This window comes from Crocuta crocuta, unplaced genomic scaffold, assembly GCF_008692635.1.
Source record: "Crocuta crocuta isolate KB4526 unplaced genomic scaffold, BGI_CrCroc_1.0 scaffold587, whole genome shotgun sequence".
In the NCBI taxonomy this organism is placed as follows: Eukaryota; Metazoa; Chordata; class Mammalia; order Carnivora; family Hyaenidae; genus Crocuta; species Crocuta crocuta.
This window is the reverse complement of record NW_027532403.1, coordinates 2,537,079-2,556,113: the sequence shown is the minus strand read 5'-3', so window position 1 is coordinate 2,556,113 and position 19,035 is coordinate 2,537,079. Positions and strand designations below refer to the sequence as shown.

General features: G+C 40.8%; 1 protein-coding gene across 1 annotated transcript in view; it reads right to left on the bottom strand.

Annotated features, from left to right (window-relative positions):
* Positions 1 to 19,035, bottom strand: part of MCUB (mitochondrial calcium uniporter dominant negative subunit beta) — a 97,153-nt gene that overhangs the window by 31,226 nt on the left and 46,892 nt on the right. The window contains exon 3 of the mRNA XM_077778443.1: positions 436 to 550. Within this exon, the coding sequence (XP_077634569.1) occupies positions 436 to 550 (115 nt within the window). The remainder of the gene's footprint in view (positions 1 to 435; positions 551 to 19,035) is intronic.

The following is a 19,035-nucleotide window of genomic DNA, read 5'->3' as shown; positions in this document are numbered from 1 at the left end:
GAGAGGAGACAGAATCAGAAGCAGGCTCCAGGCCCTAAACTGTCAGCAAAGAGCCCAACACAGGGCTCGAACACACAGACTGTGAGATCATGACCTGAGTGGAAGTCAGATGCTTAACTGACTGAGCTACCCAGGCACCCCAAGTTTGAGGATTTTAATATTGTTGTCTATGTTGCTCTTTTCATTTTAGTGCTGAATAATATCCCATGGTCTGGATATACCCCAATTTGTCCACTAACTTACTAAAGGGTATCCTGAATGCTTCTAAGACTTGGCAATTATAAATAAAGCTGCTATGAACATCCACGTGCAGGTTGTTTCCCATATTTTAAGAATACTTGAACACAAGATTAAGTAATCAGTCTCAAGTCAGTTAATAAGTTGAGCAAAGTCAAGCAGTTAGGAGCCCCCATTCTTCTAACTGCTTCACTGTACCGGCAGTACCATCAACAGGATGCAGAACTGCGCCTGGCTCAGCTTATCTTCTGCTGTGCCCACACCTGTGGGGAGCACGGAGCTCTGTTTCCAGATGAAGTGTAAGGAAGGGGACCTTGGAAGACAGAAACAGTAGTTGTTAAAACGAGCTCTACACTATTGGAACCCATGTTTTAAAAAAAAAAAAAAGGCTCCACGGCACAAGTGACTAACCAGAAAACAAAATATTAGGTACTTCTATTAAGAACAAATATTAAGAAATGCATTCGTACAATGATGCTGAAACCAATTAATTGTAAATAGTGTACTCTTAAGCCAATATACTCTAATATATCAGCATGTCAACATGTTTGGTGACAAGCAAATTAGTCTAAGATCTTCTAAATGGGTTGTAGTCCATTATTTGCTCTCAAAAGTTTTTCATTGTTGAAATGAAAAGAGGAAAGGAGAGAACTGAGGAAAGGAAGAAAGGAAGAATGAAAATACACATCCATATACACACACACACCCACGTGTGTGTGTGTGCATGTGTGTGTGTGTGAGTGAATAGAATTTCAGGGATCCTGCTGAGGTCAGGCCAGACAATGAAGGAAAGACTGGCTTAAATGTCAAGTGCTAACAAGGGATATAAACATGGTCTTGCTGAGCTACTCCAGCTACTCTAGAGCTACTCCACTCAATACATGGAAGTCATTGCTGGTTATTAGCCAAATGCTGTATGCATTACTTCTCTTTCTGTTGTTTCAATCATGTTATAAACTACTCTTCTTGGACAATCCAAATCAAAAAGATTTATTTTAACACTGATGATTCATGTGGTACCTGAGAGCAACTCAAGTGCTAGTTAAAATAACTGCCGAACGTGTGCTACAACATGCAATTTTTGTTAGGCAGATTTAAAATGTAATCTAGAGACAAGTCAGAGGGGTTCATAAAAATGAGCTACTACTATATATTAGTTTGAATTGTGTGGGAGGGGGAGGGGAGAACAAAGAAGCAAAAAGAAATCATGAAAGCTCACAAGCTCAGTGTGAGGTTCTATTCAGGACATACCTCAGGGTGAAACACTAATGAACCCGAGGACAAGCTTCAAAGCAGAACAATGATCTAACCGAGGAGAGTACTTGCTGTGCCACACACTCCATGCAAGAGCTCCACATTAAGAGGTACAGACAATAGGGTTTGAAATATGAAGTTTTATTCATTTCTATTCTTGTATTTTACGCATTTCCTTGTTCACTATTTCGTCTGCATTCTTCTCCTTTTCTGTACTAAATTTTGCTCAGTACAGCTTTCAGTACTGTTTTCAAGGAGATCCTTTGTATGAGTAGTCAAATCTCAACGTTGTTAATGGGCAATTTCTGTCCTCTTCACTGTGGAGTTTAATCAGTTTACATTTATTATTAGCTCAGATAATTATAATTATGGATATCTGCCATCTTTTTTTTTTTTTGGCTTCTTTATCTTGATTTCCTTTGCTTCCTTCTTGTATTCTAATAATTTAACTATTCTTTAAAAAAAATACTCCTTTACCTTTATTGATTTGAAAGTATGTTTTTTTTTCCTCTAACTCTTTAGTGTTTGCCTTTTACATTTTGAGACATTCTTACTTGGGTTAGCGTGTAAAGTTCTCTACCCGAGAACTGATGCTAAACAACAAGGATTTAGATTGCATCAATCATAATTACTGATTCTTAAAGTAGGAATTAGCTCTACTTTATTCTTTAGAAACCCTGCATTGTTGTGGGTTCAGTGTGGCCTGGCTGCCTCAGTCGGTTGAGCATCCAACTTCGGCTCAGTCCTGATCTCACGGTTTGTGGGTTTGAGCCTCATGTGGGGCTCTGTGCTGACAGCTCAGGGCCTGGAGCCTGCTTCAGATTTTGTGTCTCCCTCTCTCTCCCTGCCCCTCCCCAACCTGTGCTCTCACTCTGTCTCAAAAGTAAACATTAAAAAAAAAAAAATTTTTACGATGACTACTGTTTTACATAGGGATTGTTTCTTAGATTCATCTGTATGTTTTCCAACTATTTTTGCTCTTCACTTCTTAGATCCTGTTTTCTTATACATGTTCAATTTTATTCTTCCAGAAAAGAACTTTCAGTAACAACATTTCAGTGTCTCAGCCTTTCTTTTGTTGAAAAAGATAGTTTACTGAACATAGTGTTCCAGGTTGATTTTTATTTCCCATCAAAACTTTGAAGATATTTTTTTGTCTTCTGGCCTTGATTTATAGATTTAAATATCTATAAATTTAAGATTTTCTGAGAGATTTTCTTTGGTCTTTCTGCATTTGGGCTCTGCAGTTTCACCACCGCGTGTCAGGTACAGACGTAATTTTATTTTTCCTGCTTGGAACTCATGATGCTTCTTCAATCTAAGGATTTCTCCTGAAAAGGGTCCTCATGGAGGGGAGATGACTGGCCCAAGGTGAGAAGTCTGACTTCAAGGGTGGCTGGGGTCAGCGATGCAGAAGGGCAGCCAGCATGGGGATAAACAAGCTAAGCATGGGGAAGAGGGTATCCACATAAAGGAAGAGGGATAAGTGTGGGGTGTCAGGACCTGAATGGAATGAAGAGGGCATGTGCATGGAAGGTAGGCTCAGAACAAGGTGTTAAAGCCCAACTCAGGTGAGGAAGGCATTTATGTAGGGGAAAGAGTGGTGGGAGAGATGAGAGACGGTCACACTCAGGAAAACTGATCAAATAAATATACCAAGATTAATGGAAGGCAGACTTAAAAAAGGAGCTATTATACGTAAAGAAGGAAACTAGAATGAATGCTGTAGTATTGGGATGAAAACGAGAATACTGGGAGGAGTTCATAGTTTTTTATATGTAAAACTATAAATAAACCCAACAAAATAGAAAACATTTTAAAAGATTCAAATTTTAATGTATATATGTTTATATAAAATGTTTAGATTTCATGTATTTATATTTTTTAATAGTTTATTGTCAAGCTGATTTCCATATAACACCCAGTGCTCATCCCCACAAGTGCCCTCGTCCATGCCCATCTCCCCCCTTCCCCTTCCCCCAACCCCATCTGCCCTCAGTTTGTTCTCAGCATTCAGGAGNAAGCCACCCAGGTGCCCCGATTTGTATTTCCCTAATGAGGAGGGATGCTGAGCATCGTTTCATGGGTCTGTTGGCCATCTGGATGTCCTCTTTGGAGAAGTGTCTGTTCATATCTTCTGCCCATTTCTTCACTGGTTGTTTTTCGGGTGTGGAATTTGGGGAGCTCCTTATAGATTTTGGATACTAGCCCTTTATCTGATATGTCATTTGCAACTATCTTTTCCCATTCCGTTGGTCGCCTATTAGTTTTATGGATTGTTTCCCTTGCTGTGCAGAAGCTTTTAATCTTGAGGTCCCAATAGTTCATTTTTTTTCTCTTGATTTCCTTGCTTTTGGGGGTATGTCAAGTAAGAAATTGCTGCAGTGGAGGTCAAGGAGGTTGTTTCCGGCTTTCTCCTCTGGGGTTTTGATGGTTTCCGGTCTCACATTCAGGTCCTTTTTTCATTTTATTTTTGTGTATGGTGTGAGAAAATGATCTAGTTTCATTCTTCTGCATGTTGCTGTCCAGTTCTCCCAGTACCATCTGTTAAAGAGGCGATCTTTATTCCATGGGATACTCTTTCCTGCTTTGTCAAAGATTAGTCGGCTGTACACCTTTGGGTCCAAATCTGAGTTCTCTATTCTATTTGTCTATGTGTCTGTTTATGTGCCAATACCATACTGTCTTGATGATGACAGCTTTGTAGTAGAGGCGAAAGTCTGGGATGGTGATGCCTCCTGTTTTGGTTTTCTTCTTCAATATTACTTTGGCTATTTGGGGTCTTTTGTGGTTCCATACAAATTTTAGGATAGTTTGTTCTAGTTTTGAGAAGAATGCTGGTACAATTTTGATTGGGATTGCATTGAATGTGTAGATTGCTTTGGGTAGTAAGGACATTTTAACTATATTTATTCTTCCAATCCATGAGCATGGAATATTTTTCCATTTCTTTGGGTCTTCAATTTCCTTCATAAGTTTTCTATAGTTTTCATCATACAGATCTCTTATGTCTTTGCTTAGGTATTATTCCTAGGTATTTTATGGTTTTTTGTGCAATTGTGAATGGGATCAGTTTCTTGATTTCTCTTTCTGCTGCTTCATTTTTGGTCTATAAAAATGCAACTGATTTCTGTACATTGATTCTGTATCCTACAACTTTGCTGAATTCATGGATCAGCTCTAGTAGGCTTCTGGTGGAGTCTGTTGGGTTTTCTATGTAAAGTATCATGTCGTCTGCGAAAAGTCAGAGTTCGACTTCTTTGCCAATTCTGATGCCTTTTATTTCCTTTTGTTGTCTGATGGCTGATGCTAGGACTTCCAGCACTATGTTAAACAACAGTGGTGAGAGTGGACATCCCTGTCGTGTTCCTGATCTCAGGGGGAAAGCTCTTAGTTTTTCCCCATTGAGGATGATGTTAGCTGAGGGCTTCTCATAGATGGCTTTATGATGTTTAAGTAAATTCCTTCTATCCCGACTTTCTCGAGGGTCTTTAGAAGGGATGCTGTATCTTGTCAAATGCTTTTTCTGCATCTCTCCGACAGGATCATATGGTTTTTATCTTTTCTTTTGTTGATGTGATGTATCACACTGATTGATTTGCGAATACTGAACCAGCCCTGTAAACCAGGAATGTATCCCACTTGGTCTTGTTGGATAATTCTTTTTATGTGCTGTTGGATTTGATTTGCAAGTATCTTGTTGAGGATTTTTGCATCTGTATTCATCAAGGATTTGGCCTTTAGTTTTTTGGGTTTTTTTTTTTTTTGCTGGATCTCTGTCTGGCTTGGAAATCAAAGTGATGCTGGCATGTATTTGTATTTTTAAGTCACTTGTTTTTTAATGCTTGAGAGAGACAGTACACAAGTGGGGGAGGGTCTGACAGAGAGGGAAACACAAAACCTGAAGCAGACTCCAGGCTCGGAGCTGTCAGTACAGAGCCTGACGGAGGGCTTGAACCCACAAACCATGAGATCATGACCTGGGCCTAAGTTGGATCCTGAAATGACTGAGCCACCCAGGTGCTCCTATATTTTTGTTTATTTAAAACATTTTAAACATTTATTCACTATGGAGAGAGCTTGAGCAGGGGGAGGGCAGAGAGAGAGGGAGACATAGAATCTGAAGTTTGCTCCAGGTTCTGAGATGTCAGCACAGAGCCAGATGTGGGGCTCAAACCGTAACATCATGACCTAAGCCAAAGTCAGATCCTTAACTGACTAAGCCACCCAGGTGCCCCTATATTTTATTCATTCAGACATTTATTCATTTAGAGACAGCTTGAACAGGGGGAGTGCAGAGAGGGAGGGAGACACAGAATCTGAAGCAGGCTCCAGGCTCTCAGCTGTCAGTACAGAGCCTGATGCAGGGCTCAAACCTATGAGCCATGAGTTCATGACCTAAGCCAAAATCTGACACCTTAATTCACTATTTTTTTAATGTATATGGGTGTATCCTCTCTTTCTATAGGGGGCTGTGAGCAGAAAGACTTTCAATAACGAGCACAACTAGCATCTAGATCTTGGCTTCTAAATATCGCTCTTATCCAAAAGGAATCAGGGCTCCTTAGAGAAGTGGCTAATTCCAGAGCTGGGGCAAGGAAGGACAAAATGGGCCCAAATCATCTTACTAGAAAGCAAAGAGGTTCTCAATGAATAATGGGACATATATGAAAAAGCTGTAGCAGTCAGCCTGGAGGGAGTTCTCAATGGTCAAATCTAGAATACATTTGAGCATCCAAATAAATAATAACAGATTATAACCCACTGAAGAAAACAGGAAACATAACTTCATTCTGATATCATTTAAATGAAAAAATTTAATGTTTGATAAGGAACAAAATACTTACACACAGTTTAATTTGCCTCCACACAAAAGCATTAATTCCAAAGAGAAAAACACTAACTTCAAAGAAAAGAGGTCTGGCAGATACCACCACCTTAATTAAGTGATCAAAGTGAACATGGGGACAAAGTGAAATCATGCACTGAGAGAGACTACATGCAACACATGTATGATATTCCTAACAATGATACATAGAGTGAATCAAATCACAAGGAACACAAGTCAAATCCCAACAGAGACATTCTATAAAATAATTGTAATATTCAAAAGAGTCAAAATCATTGCAAGTCAAAGAAAGAATGTTACAGTTCCAGATTGGAGGAGATATGAAAAATTCAATTGTGATTCTGAACTATTTGCAATCAACATTAATGGGAAAATTGGCAATATTTAAATGGGGTCTACAAGCTGGATGGTGGTAAAGTATTAGTGTTAATTTTCTGATTTTGATGGTCATTTTGTGATTTAGTTAGAGAATGTCTGGGGCCCCTGGGTGGCTCAGTCGGTTAAGCGTCCGGCTTCGGCTCAAGTCATGGTTTCACGGTTCGTGGGTTTGTGCCCCACATCGGGCTCTGTGCTGGCAGCTAGCTCAGAGCCTGGATCCTGCTTCAGATTCTGTGTCTCCTCTCTCTGACCCTCCCCTGTTCACGCTGTCTCTCCCCCTCTCTCTTTCTCTCAGAAATAAATGAAACATCGGGGCGCCTGGGTGGCTTAGTCGGTTAAGCATCCGACTTTCACTTAGGTCGTGATTTCACGGTTCGTGGGTTTGAGCCCCGCATCGGGCTCTGTGCTGACTGCCAGCTCAGAGCCTGGAGCCTGTTTCAGAGTCTGTGACTCCCTCTCTCTCTGACCCTCCCCTGCTCATGCGGTCTCTCTCTCTCCTAGAAATAAATAAAACATTAAAAAAAATTTAAAAAAAAGAAATAAATGAAACATTAAAAAATTTAAAAAGAGAGAATGTCTTTGTATTTGAGAGAGAATGGCATCTGTCAACAATTTGTTTCTGAACTTTCTTCCTCCTACATTTAGATTGTTTCAAAATAAAACAGTGCTAAAAACCACAGGCTAAATAAACACTACAATTACCATTTACAGAGAGAAGTGACCTATTAAGAAGGAGTCAAACATTAAATAAACTTTACTTTTTTACTGCATGACAGTAAGAAACTATGGTTATTTAGAGAATTTTTTAAAAAGAAAAAGTAACAAAAAAATAAGCACAAGAACTCACATACACTTCTTATTTAGAAACCTTAAGAATACTGCATTCTCGGGGAGCCTGGGTGGCTTAGTCGGTTAAGCATCCGACTTTCGCTTAGGTCATGATCTCGCAGTTCGTGGGTTCGAGCCCCGCGTCAGGCTCTGTGCTGACTGCCAGCTCAGAGCCTGGAGCCAATTTCAGAGTCTGTGTCTCCCTCTCTCTCTGACCCTCCCCTGCTCACGCTGTCTCTCTCTCCTAGAAATAAATTTTAAAAAAATATTTAAATATTTAAAAAAAAAATCACTGCATTCTCCTGACATGTTAGTGAAGTGTAAAAGAGAAATGATAATCCTTATCCTATAACAGCCTTTTTTAGAAGGACTTTATTAAAAGATCATGCTGAAAATCTTACAAAGACCCACCACACATGCAGAGCTGAACCATTTCAAGACTGATTCTCCCAGGGGCACCTAGGTGGCTCAGTCAGTTAAGTGTCAGACTTTGGCTCATGTCATGATCTCAGGGTTCTTGGGTTCAAGCCCTGTATCAGGCCCTTTGCTCTCAGCACGGAGCCTGCTTTGGAACCTCCGTCCCGTCCCCTCCACAGCTCACACTCTGTCNCACCCAAACGTAGCTCTTCTTCCAATTTATACCCCATCTGTGACCTATTTTAAGACTTCTAGCAGTTACTAAACCTGTTAGAGGGCTCATGTTTTCAGGACAGCATCAGTTATTTGTAAAATATACTGACCTATCTACTCAAATCTGAGTAATATTGTTTCTCTTGGGTGTTAAAAAATGATAAATTATTTTTAGTATTAAAATCTAGTAAAGAGTATATCAATGACCCCATGACTAGCCATTTAATTCAAAATAACACATCGGGGAGGGGGGTGGAATTAACACATCAGACAGACAAAAAAGTTGGATTTTCTTTTAATTCATGGTTTTCATCCCTTTAAAGTAAGAGCAGGAATTTGTTGTGATCCAACCTTACATTCTAGCATTTAAGAAAATGTCAAGTGTCAAGAAGTAGAAAGTATGGTGTAAACAGAAGTCTAGCCCAGCTGAGAATAACAAAGCAGCAGCATTACTTCAAAAAGGAAAGAACGGTTTGACATGGGGTGAAGAAGAGATAGTGATGTTTAATGGGCAACAGCAGGAACTAGCATAATGCTCATAATGAATATAAATCAGACAGTTGCATTTTAAATTTCTTGGCTGAAAGGCAACCGTGAGAACACTGATACAGAAGAATAAATAAAAACAGAGTGCTTCTAAATATAAGCCTTTTTAGGAGGACTCTAATTATTCTGCTATAAAAGCACTCCATGTGACACTAGTCCCAGTATGGGGCTTCCAGCAATAACATGCGCTATGGGGTGCCCTTCCCACAGCCACAAGTAAGAACTCCGTTATTACTGCTCCTTTCAGGGACTGCTCAGTGGACTAAACAGATATCAGGAGGTTATGGAATTGACTTTTAAAAGGATTTAAGACCCATACTGATCGGTTAAGAAAAAGCAACAGACTTGATTCCTAACAACACTTGGCTATTGGAAACTATCAAATTACCCTTGAAAGGATGAAGTCTTATCACCATTGAAGACATTCAAACTGATCCGGCTCAAGGTCTGAAAACAACCCCCAAATGTAGTCCTATCTTTTTGTAAAGTCAATACAAGTATTTTCTATTTTCCCATACTAAAGATAATATTCGGATACATATGGTCTAATGTGTAAATGTGTACTTACTAGAATACACACACACACACACACACACACACATTTAAATCCATGCATATGTTTATAGTCACAACTTTGATATATTGCAGAAGTACCGGAAGGTATCTGCAGGACATGTTCTGTACTTGGAAACAGATGAGCACCATATAAATGAAATACATCTGGATTTTTTTTAAGCAAGCCCATAATTCCAAGCTATTACACATTCTGTGGTGGTAGATGTGGAAACAACTGCTCTTCCGAGTAACATAAGCTATGCAGCAGATCCTTTTTCACTGGAGATCTGGAAGCAGAAAAAACTGATAAATGAAACTGCAGGCTATAATGTCTGAAAATATAAAGTCATTCAGTCAACAATTAATTCAACCTCCATGTGCCAAGCGACAGACTCTTTTAAACTTCTGCTACCAATGCAGCCACCCTTCCCTGCTTTCTCACCTTTGGCAGTGCAAATGTTTCTGCATCCTCCTAAGGCCAACACAACTTCCAGCGCTCAGATCCCAGCCTTTCCCACCACCCTAGAGACCTCAATTTTCTGAATATTTTCTCACTCAGCTCTTTCCCATCAGCAGGTAAGCATGCTCAGGTCTCTGCTACTTTCTGATTGCCTTCTTTCAAAATCCACATCCTTTACCTTTCTTAGATAAGTGACTTAAGAGGGTTGGCCATATCTGTTATCTCTACTACCTGTAGCTTTCACTGATCTGTACCTATTGCATTTTAGCCTCTGCTTTACCATTTCACGGAAATTACTCTCAGAAGACCACTGACCTCCTTATCTCCAGATCAAATAAAAACTTTTTAGCCACTGACTTCACAAAAACAATCAACACTTTTAATTGCTGTCTTTGAAAGATGCTTTCTTAGCTTCCATGATACCACAATCCCTTAGACCTTGATCACGCCTTCTCAGTCTTTAGAGATTTTTTTATGTCATCCTTTAAATGCTGGTGTTTTCCAGAGTTCCACTATGAACCAACCTTTCTCATCTCACTCTATGAGTTCTCTTTGGACATGCTCACCTAGTCACACGGCTTCAACTACATTACTTTGCTGATGACTCAAACTGTACCTCCAACCCAGAGCTTTTCTTTGTGCAACTAATTTGCAAATACTACGTTGAAACCTTTTAGGAGATCTACACAATTCATTCAACGGCTCATTTTCTAAAAAATGCCTCTCCTTCTGCAAGAGTTTTATCAGTGGTGGGCTTCCCCAAACCATGCCTGTATAATGTGATTCCCCACTCCCTCACCCAGGTCCACTCACTGTAACTGACTACACATCTACTCCAAGTTGGGCCAGTCAGGCTCCCATAATCTGTGTTCAAACTGGAATTCTTGTACAGTGCTGGTGAGTGTAAACCATCACTCTGAAAACTGGCAGCATCTCCACATACACACATACCTACCGAACAAGTGGACAATGCACTTCCTGTATGAATATTCTTCAAGATTCTCAACTAAATCTGAGCTGGACTCTTGAACTGACATTTAAATTCTCCTTTGTGTGGGGTGCCTGGGTGGCTCAGTCAGTTGGGCGGCCAACTTCGGCTCAGGTCATGATCTCACAGTTTGTGGGTTCGAGCCCCACATCGGGCTCTGTGCTGACAGCCAGCTCAGAGCCTGGAGCCTCCTTCAGATTCTGTATCTCCCTCTCTCTCTGACCCTCCCCTGCTCACGCTTGCGCTCTCGCACTCTCTCAGAAATAAAACATTAAGTAAATAAATTCTCCTTTGTGAGAATTCCTTACAATAACAGGCTTAGGACACGAACAATACAGTGAGACTATGTACGATAGTGAAGAGAACAAAAGCAGTGTAATGGAGACCCAGAGAAAAAAATAATTAAGGAAAACCTGATAGGGGAGGTGTCTTTCAAACAAGAACAAGCTTAAGCCATTTTTTTTTTGCTCCTAATCTAAGCCAATTATTATCAAGAATTACCTCAAAGGAAGAGAATCGAGTCTCTGAGATACAGCCAGATGGTACTAACAAAGCTGTCTTCCTTGCTTTGATGCCTGAGCATCTGAGAAGACAGAGGGCTTAACGCCACATGGAGCAGCACTGCTGGCAAGTCTACTCCAGTCCAGCAAAGCAACACACCAAGTACTCATAAATAAATGTATTCCTCTGCAGGCACACTTAAGGACTCATGTCGAATACAGTTAAGAATTCCTTATAAAATACTACGTCCTGTTCTAATAAATGCAAAACAAAAGACTATGACAGAAAGCTGGCATGATTTAAGTTGTATTTTAACAGGTATTTCTTCACTTCAGTCATTTCCAAGGTTATAAATTTATAGATTTCATTTTGGACTCCTTCCTAAACTACAATGTATTCCTATCTCACATGTGCCCCTGTGTCTTCTAACTTCACACCTTTCTGCCTACACTGGAGTCTCATAAGTCATTATTTTGTAGCATCAGCCTCAGGGGCTGATGTTCACAGAGCCTCCACACCCTGACACCTACCAAGACAGTGCTGACACAGAAACTGGAAATGACAGAAATGACAGAAGACTCCAACAGGATAAAAAATACAAACCAACTAAAAAAATCATCATGACTCATTCACCTCTGAAAACAACTATATGGCAGAACACATCTTATGGCAAGATGCTCTTTTAGGTCCACTAGCATCTAATAATTTTTTTTTACCAAAAAAAAAAAAGTAAACAGACATTAAGATCTAATTAACAGAGAAACGATTTTTTTAAGGTGATTCACTGAAACCATAATATGCACACCAATGACAACTAACCCAGCACATAATGGCAGCGTGAACATGACTCTAGGACCATAGCAGGAAACACAGTAGGAACAGAATGTGGTCTGTGCCCTCAAGAAGGAGGGCTGTGAAGAAAACATTAACCTCAGAAGGGAAAAAAGTATGTAATTGTCAATAAGGGGCATGGGGGAGATCACATGTGCTACATACAACTGCTTAGAGGAGAAAAATAATTCACTGAATACATTGGCCACTGTGCTGGGCCTTGAAGACATCAAGAAACGTAGAGTAAGAAAAGCAGGGGAAGGAATTTGGGTAGAAGGTCAGGAGAGCCAAAAGCCAGGAAGCAGGCATTCACAAGGAGTGACTACAGAACAGATAACTGACACGGCTTGTGTGGGGAAAGATTAAAGTATTAAAGAAAATATAATTTAATAAAAAATTTTTATATTAATTTTTGAGAGAGCGTGAGCAGGGGGAGGGGCAGAGAGAGGGAGACACAGAGTCTAAAGCAGCTCCGGGCTCTGAGCTGTCAGCACAGAGCCTGATGTGGGGCTTGAATCTATAAGCTGTGAGATCATGACCTGAGCTGAAGTCAGACACTTAACCAACTGAGCCACCCAGGTATCCCAAGAAAATAGAATTTTTTATTTTAATCTGTCAGGTCAAAACAGCATGGTTTTAAAAAAAAAAATGTTTATTTTTGAGAGAGAGTGTGTAAACAGGGAAGGAGCAGAAAGAGGAAGACAGAGGATCTGAAGGGGGTTCTGCACTGATATCAGAGAGCCTGATGTGGGGCTCGAATTCACAAACCACAAGATCATGACCTGAGTTGAAATCAAGAGTCAGACACTTAACCAACTGAGCCACCCAGGTGTCCCCTAACAGGATAGTTGTTTTTTTAATTAAAAATTTTGTAATGTTTATTTTTGAGAGAGAGACAGAGTACAAGCAGGGGAGGGGCAGAGAGAGAGAGGGAAATGCAGAATCCGAAGCAGGCTCCCGGAGCTGAGCTGTCAGCACAGAGCACAACGCAGGGCTGGAACTCAAACCGTGAGACCATGACCTGAGCCAGAGTCAAGACACTTAACAGACTGAGCTACCCAAGCGCCCCACTTTAGGGTGATTTCTTATGCAAAAACCTACAATAAGTCTAAATTTCAGATGTTTTAGGTTAACACTTGTCTAGTTTCGAAAAGTGAGAATTTTTCTTTATTCATACTCTAAACCAAAGTATCAACAACCTACAGAGCTACATTTTTTTAAAGGTGGATTTTTTAAAAAATGAAGAATATACAACAGACACCATATGTGGCCTGTAAAGTCTAAAATATTTACTATCTGGCCCTTTACCAAAAAAGTGTGCTGACCTCTACTCTACACAAATTTCAAAATTGGAAGGAGGTTCTGTGTTTCACTTTTAGTCTATAGCTTCTAGTGGTCTGTGATAACATGTATCTCGGCAGAGGAAAGGGTGGAGAACTCAGGAGAGGCTTCCCTCCCCCACAAGCTGAGATTCAGACCCCCTGGAAGAGGCTGTGGCAGCTGGCAGCCGCTGGTGGCTCAGAATCTTGCAGTAGACCATGCGCCAAGGCCAGAGCCAGGGCCAGGCTGCAGAAGGGCTGCCACTGGCTCAGGGTGTAAGCTGGGCCAGAGGCCAGCTCTCCGGGTGGAAGAATGCAGCCTCAGGACACAGCTGGAGCTACCACAACAACAGCCAGCAGGTGGGCAGAAGCCCTGAGAGGAGTTGCCGTGTGAGGACCACAGGGTTCTGGCACCAGAGGAAGAAAGGAGAACCAGAACTGGGGAGTAAGTTCTGCTGCCGCTCTCACATTGCTGTGAGATGCCACTGACCAGTCCTTCTTCTGAAAAAGGCAAACACTGCACCTGCTGGCAAAGGAGAAATGTTTCAAGGGGCCAACTCCAATATCCCAAAGCAGAGTAGAGTGCGAGCAGTATATTCCTTCCCCCCCCCTCCACTTTGTCATGCATTTTTTTGAGTAGGTGTTGAGTCTCAAGATATGAGGCTCAATATCTATCACTATATTTTGTAAACATGCCACAGGCACTGGATTTCTTTCTATTACGGAACTTGTTCTCTGAAGAAAAAAAGATCTACAGTGAGTTGAAGAAGCCTCACATTCCTATTTCATTATCCAGTGGTGGGGAAGAAAAGCCAAGAAAGGAAGTGTGACAGCTGAAAAAGTCCTAAGTCCCAAAGCATAAGAGACTGGAAAATGCTCACAAACCATAAATGTGGGCTGCCTGGGTGACTCAGTTGGTTAAGCGTCTGATTCTTGATTTCGGCTCACATCATGATCAGATCGTGGGTTCAAGTCCCATGTCTGGCTCTGTGCTAAGTATGAAACCTGCTTAAGATCCTCTCCCTCTGCCACTCTGCCCTGCGTGTGTGTGTGTGTGTGTGTGCGCGCGCGCGCACGCTCTTGCTCTCTTGCACTCGCTCTTTCCCCTCTAAAATAAAAAAAATTTTTAATGTGTCATTCATCAAAACCCAAAAATCAAGCATCACACTGTGTGTAGTGTGGTGTTCAACCCTATATCGAACAGAACCATATGGACTGGTGTGCACCCAGTGACCAAGCAGCAATCATAAACTTGCTTCCTCTGAGGCAAAGTATCCCAGCTTGGGCCCATCTGTGATGCCACTGATCTCTACCCAGAGATGGGAGATTTCAGCAGAAGAAACAGAGAGGAGAGCAAACTATACATAAAGAATGAAAAGGAACTCGATATGCTCTGAAACTTGGGCAGTGGTGAAGCTCCAGTGCTTTTCCAGGAAGTCTGTGTAACGAGAGAGTCCAGGGAGGGCAGTCTATACAATGCAGGGAAAACGGGGCACAACCTGTGTGGCTGAAAATTCTATCATCTGACTGAAAATAATCTTTCAGACAACTTTTAGAGGATTCTTTCTAAATGTGATAGAAGTCAATGCAGCCACCTTCCCCAATCAGATTTCTAGTAAATAGTCTAGACTGGAGGAAAAGTTCTAACTTAAGCTCTTAAAAGTTCTCAAGAAGACAGACTGAATTTTAATTGAGAGATCAAGAAGGAAACCAGATCTCGGTTTCTCTGGGACCCCAACTAGGACCCACAAATAATTGTTCTTCAAAAACAAGTCCCAAATGGCTGTTCCACGTGTTTCCCACTCTGCTGGCTCTGCCTTGAATGCCCTCCTCATAGACTACCCTTAAAGTTTTAGCCAAGAACCTAAACAAGGGTGCAGAAGTCAGAGCCAGAGAGCCTGAGTTCAAGTCCTGGTTCTCCCTGCAGGATCTCGGCCCAGTTCTTAAACTTTTTGACCCTCACTTTCTTCTTCTCCGTCAAGAAAACCCCAGTTTAGCAGGAGAGCAGAAATTCTTTTCTCTCCCCTATCAGCACCCTCCCCTCCCCCGGACTCTTTCAGTAAACAGGGTTACCACCCACTCAGCTGCTCCAGGCAAAACTAGGAAATCCTTCATTCCTCTCTTCACACACACAATCCCTGAGCAAGCGCTTGTCAGCTCTACTTCAAAACAAACTCCAAGTTAATCAAATTCTATTTCCACTGCTGCCACTCTTCAAGCCACCAGCATCCCTCCCTGGGTATTTTCACTAGCTACCTCTTAACTTGTTTCCTGGCTTCCACTCTTGCCTTCTCCAATCTATTCTCCATACAACAACCTCAGTGATCTTCCAAAAGCACCAATCAGATCCTGTTACTCATTCAAACCCCAGCAGCCCACCAATGCACGTAGAATAAAAGAGTTGGACATTTAACCAATGAAGCCACCCAGGCACCCCATCACATTTTTATTTAAATTCCAGTCAGTTAACATACAGTATTTGCTATTCCCTTCAAAATATTTCCAGATACATGCTAGTAAACATTGGTCATCTTCTACTGGTCTCAGAAAATGAAGAATTATGATTTGAGGATAAACTTGATATCTTTTGAAGAAGTATTTTTAAATCCCAAAAAACTAGATTTAGAAATAATGATAACACTAGTCAGGAAATTAGAATTGAAATCTGTGATACATCTTGACCTGTGTTAACTTTACTAGAAATTTAGAAAAAAACAAAAACTTCCCTGGCAAAAGTGCATAACAGAACAATTGATTAGTTACTCTAACATAAAATTAACATTATTTTTCACATTTTAAAAATTATTTATTTTTAAACGTTTATTTATTTGGGGCACCTAGGTGGTTCAGTTGGTTGGGCATCCGGCTTCTGCTCAAGTCATGACTTTGTAGTTGGTGAATTCAAGCCCCGCATCAAATCAGGTTCTGTGTTGACAGCTCAGCCTGGGGCCTACTTTGGATTCTGTGTCTCCCTCTCTCTGCCCCTCCCCTACTTGAACTGTCACTGACGGTCTCTCTCTCTCTCTCAAAAACAAACATTAAAACAATTTTTTAAATGCTTATTTGAGGAAGAAAGAGTGCATGCAAGCTAGCAGGGCAGAGCGGGGGTGGGGCAGGGGAGGAGGGAAGAGAGAGAGAAAGAGAATCCCTACTGGGCTCTGTGCTGACAGTGCTGCACATCAGCTCACACATCAGCTCTATTTCACAATCCATGAGATCATGACCAGAGTCAAAATCAAAAGCTGNGGGGGGAGGGGGGAAGAGACACAGAGAGAGAGAGAGAGAGAGCACCAGGGAGACACAAAGGGAGAGGAAGAGAGAAAATCTTAAGCAGGCTCCACACTGAGCACAATTTCATGACTGAGATAATGACAGGAGCTGAAGAGTTGGATGCTTAACCAACTGAGCCACCCAGGTGCCCTTATTTTTCACTTATTAGTCTCCACAGTTCTTCCTTCTTTTCTCATCTTTGTCTCCAAATAAAAAATCTGTTTTGGGGCGCCTGGGTGGCTCAGTCAGTTTTGCGTCCGACTTTGGCTCAGCTCATGATGTATTTCACAGTTCGTGGGTTCGAGCCCCACGTTGGGCTCTGTGCTGACAGCCAGCTCAGAGCCTGGAGCCTGCTTCAGATTCTGGAGACACAGATTCTGTGTCTCCCTCTCACTCTGACCCTCCCCGCGTGTACGTATGTTGTGTACACACACACACACACACACACTCTCTCTCTCTCTCTCTCTCTCTCTGAAACAAATAAAACGTTTAAAAAAATCTTTTGTAGTAGAGGAAAAAAAACAGCCTGTTCTAACCAAAATATAATAAAAATAGCAAATGCATCTCAACTTGTTTAATCCAATCTCGCAAGTGTAAATGTTATCCAGGCCTCCTCAAAATAGAATTCTTCTTAGAAACAAATAATTAACAGCAAATTCTTAACACTTCTGTCAGCTTCTATTTAACTTTATATTAAAACCCAGCTTTCACTTCCAATAACTGTAGACAACTACATCCACCCTCTTTTTACTTCAGCTGTTTCTTTGAAACCCAAGCTTTAGCTTACAAAATGAAAGTACATCAGGCAAACCACTCAGACACCACTTTGAGGCCATAATTCAGTCTCCAGAGCTGAACTGGTAAGGATGCATTGTTTGGCAAATGTCACTTCTATATTTCCTAAAGAAAATACCAGGTATTAAGATCAAAATTTACCTCATTTAAAAAAAATGAGGTGACCCATTTAATGACAGTAGCTACGTATGGTATAAGAATTTTCTCAGAAAAATTTAGTATCTGCTATACCGTCCTATTTGAGAGGTCTTTCATTTCTACTCCACATACCCTTCAACTATTTGGAGATTTTGATACATGGAGGAATGGTTGGATTTCTGAAAGAGACTGCACTGAAGTAATAGCCTAAGCAAAATTTTGATTCTGAAACAAAATGCATAAACTGTCAAGACACCTAAATACTTTGGGCTTCAATTTATTCATCTAAAAAGGATGGAATGGGCATAAAAATAGACAGATCAATGGAACAGAACAGAGTCCAGAAACAAATCTACACATATATGGTCAGTTAATTTATGACAAAGGAACCAAAAATATGCAATGGGGAAGGGATAGTCTCTTCAATAAATGGTGTTGGGAAAACTGGACAGCCACATGCAAAAGAATGAAAGTGACCACTATCTTACACCATACATAAAAAAATGAACTCAAAATGAATTAAAGAGCTGAATGTAGGATCTGAAACCACAGAACTTATAGAAGAAAACACAAGGCATTAAGCTCCTTGACATAGGTCTTGGCAGTGACTTTTTGAATCTGACACCAAAAGCAAAAGCAACACAAAAATAAGCAAATGAGACTATGACAGACTGAAAATCTGCAGTATAGCAAAGGAAACCATCAGCAAAATGAAAAGGCAACCTACTGAATGGGAGAAAACATGTGCAAGTTTTGTTTAGGAAGGATTTTTAAGACGGGTCAAAGTTGGATTCTACTGTCTTCCACAAAATAAACTTTAACATAGGAAAGGTACAGGACAATTCAAATATACTACTTTTTTTTACCTGTAATATTAAGAGTTGAGAAAGGAGCTACTGATTGAAAATCAGCAGCACTTCACTTGTATTCATGATTTAATTTTCAAGTAAACCTCAGGAAGTAGGTGTTTTTCTTCCTCTAATGAGACTCCAGGTGTTAAGTAACTTGCAGGAGCCAAGTCATGGGGCCTAGTTCACATCCAGATCAACCCAATTTCAAAGTCACTAGGCTGAAGTGCCTTTAATATTATCTTTTTAAAAAATGCTGGCTTTCAAAGGACTTTCCATAAGTGACTATTCAGAAATATAATTTCTTACCTGTGTAGTTACTGACCTATCACTTATATACTAGAGCCATGATTTCTCAGTATTAAATTTTCAAATATTAAATTTACAAAATCTCAGGGCACCTGGGTGGCTCAGTCAGATAAGTGTCTAACTCTTGATTTCAGCTCTGGTCCAGATCTCACAGTCGTGGGATTGAGCACCATGTCAGGCTATGTGCTGAGAGCACTGAGCCTGCTTGGGATTCTCCCTCTCTGCCCCTCCACTGCTTGCACACACACACATTCTCTCTCTCTCTCTCACTCTCAAAATAAAGAGTGCTAACAAGTCAG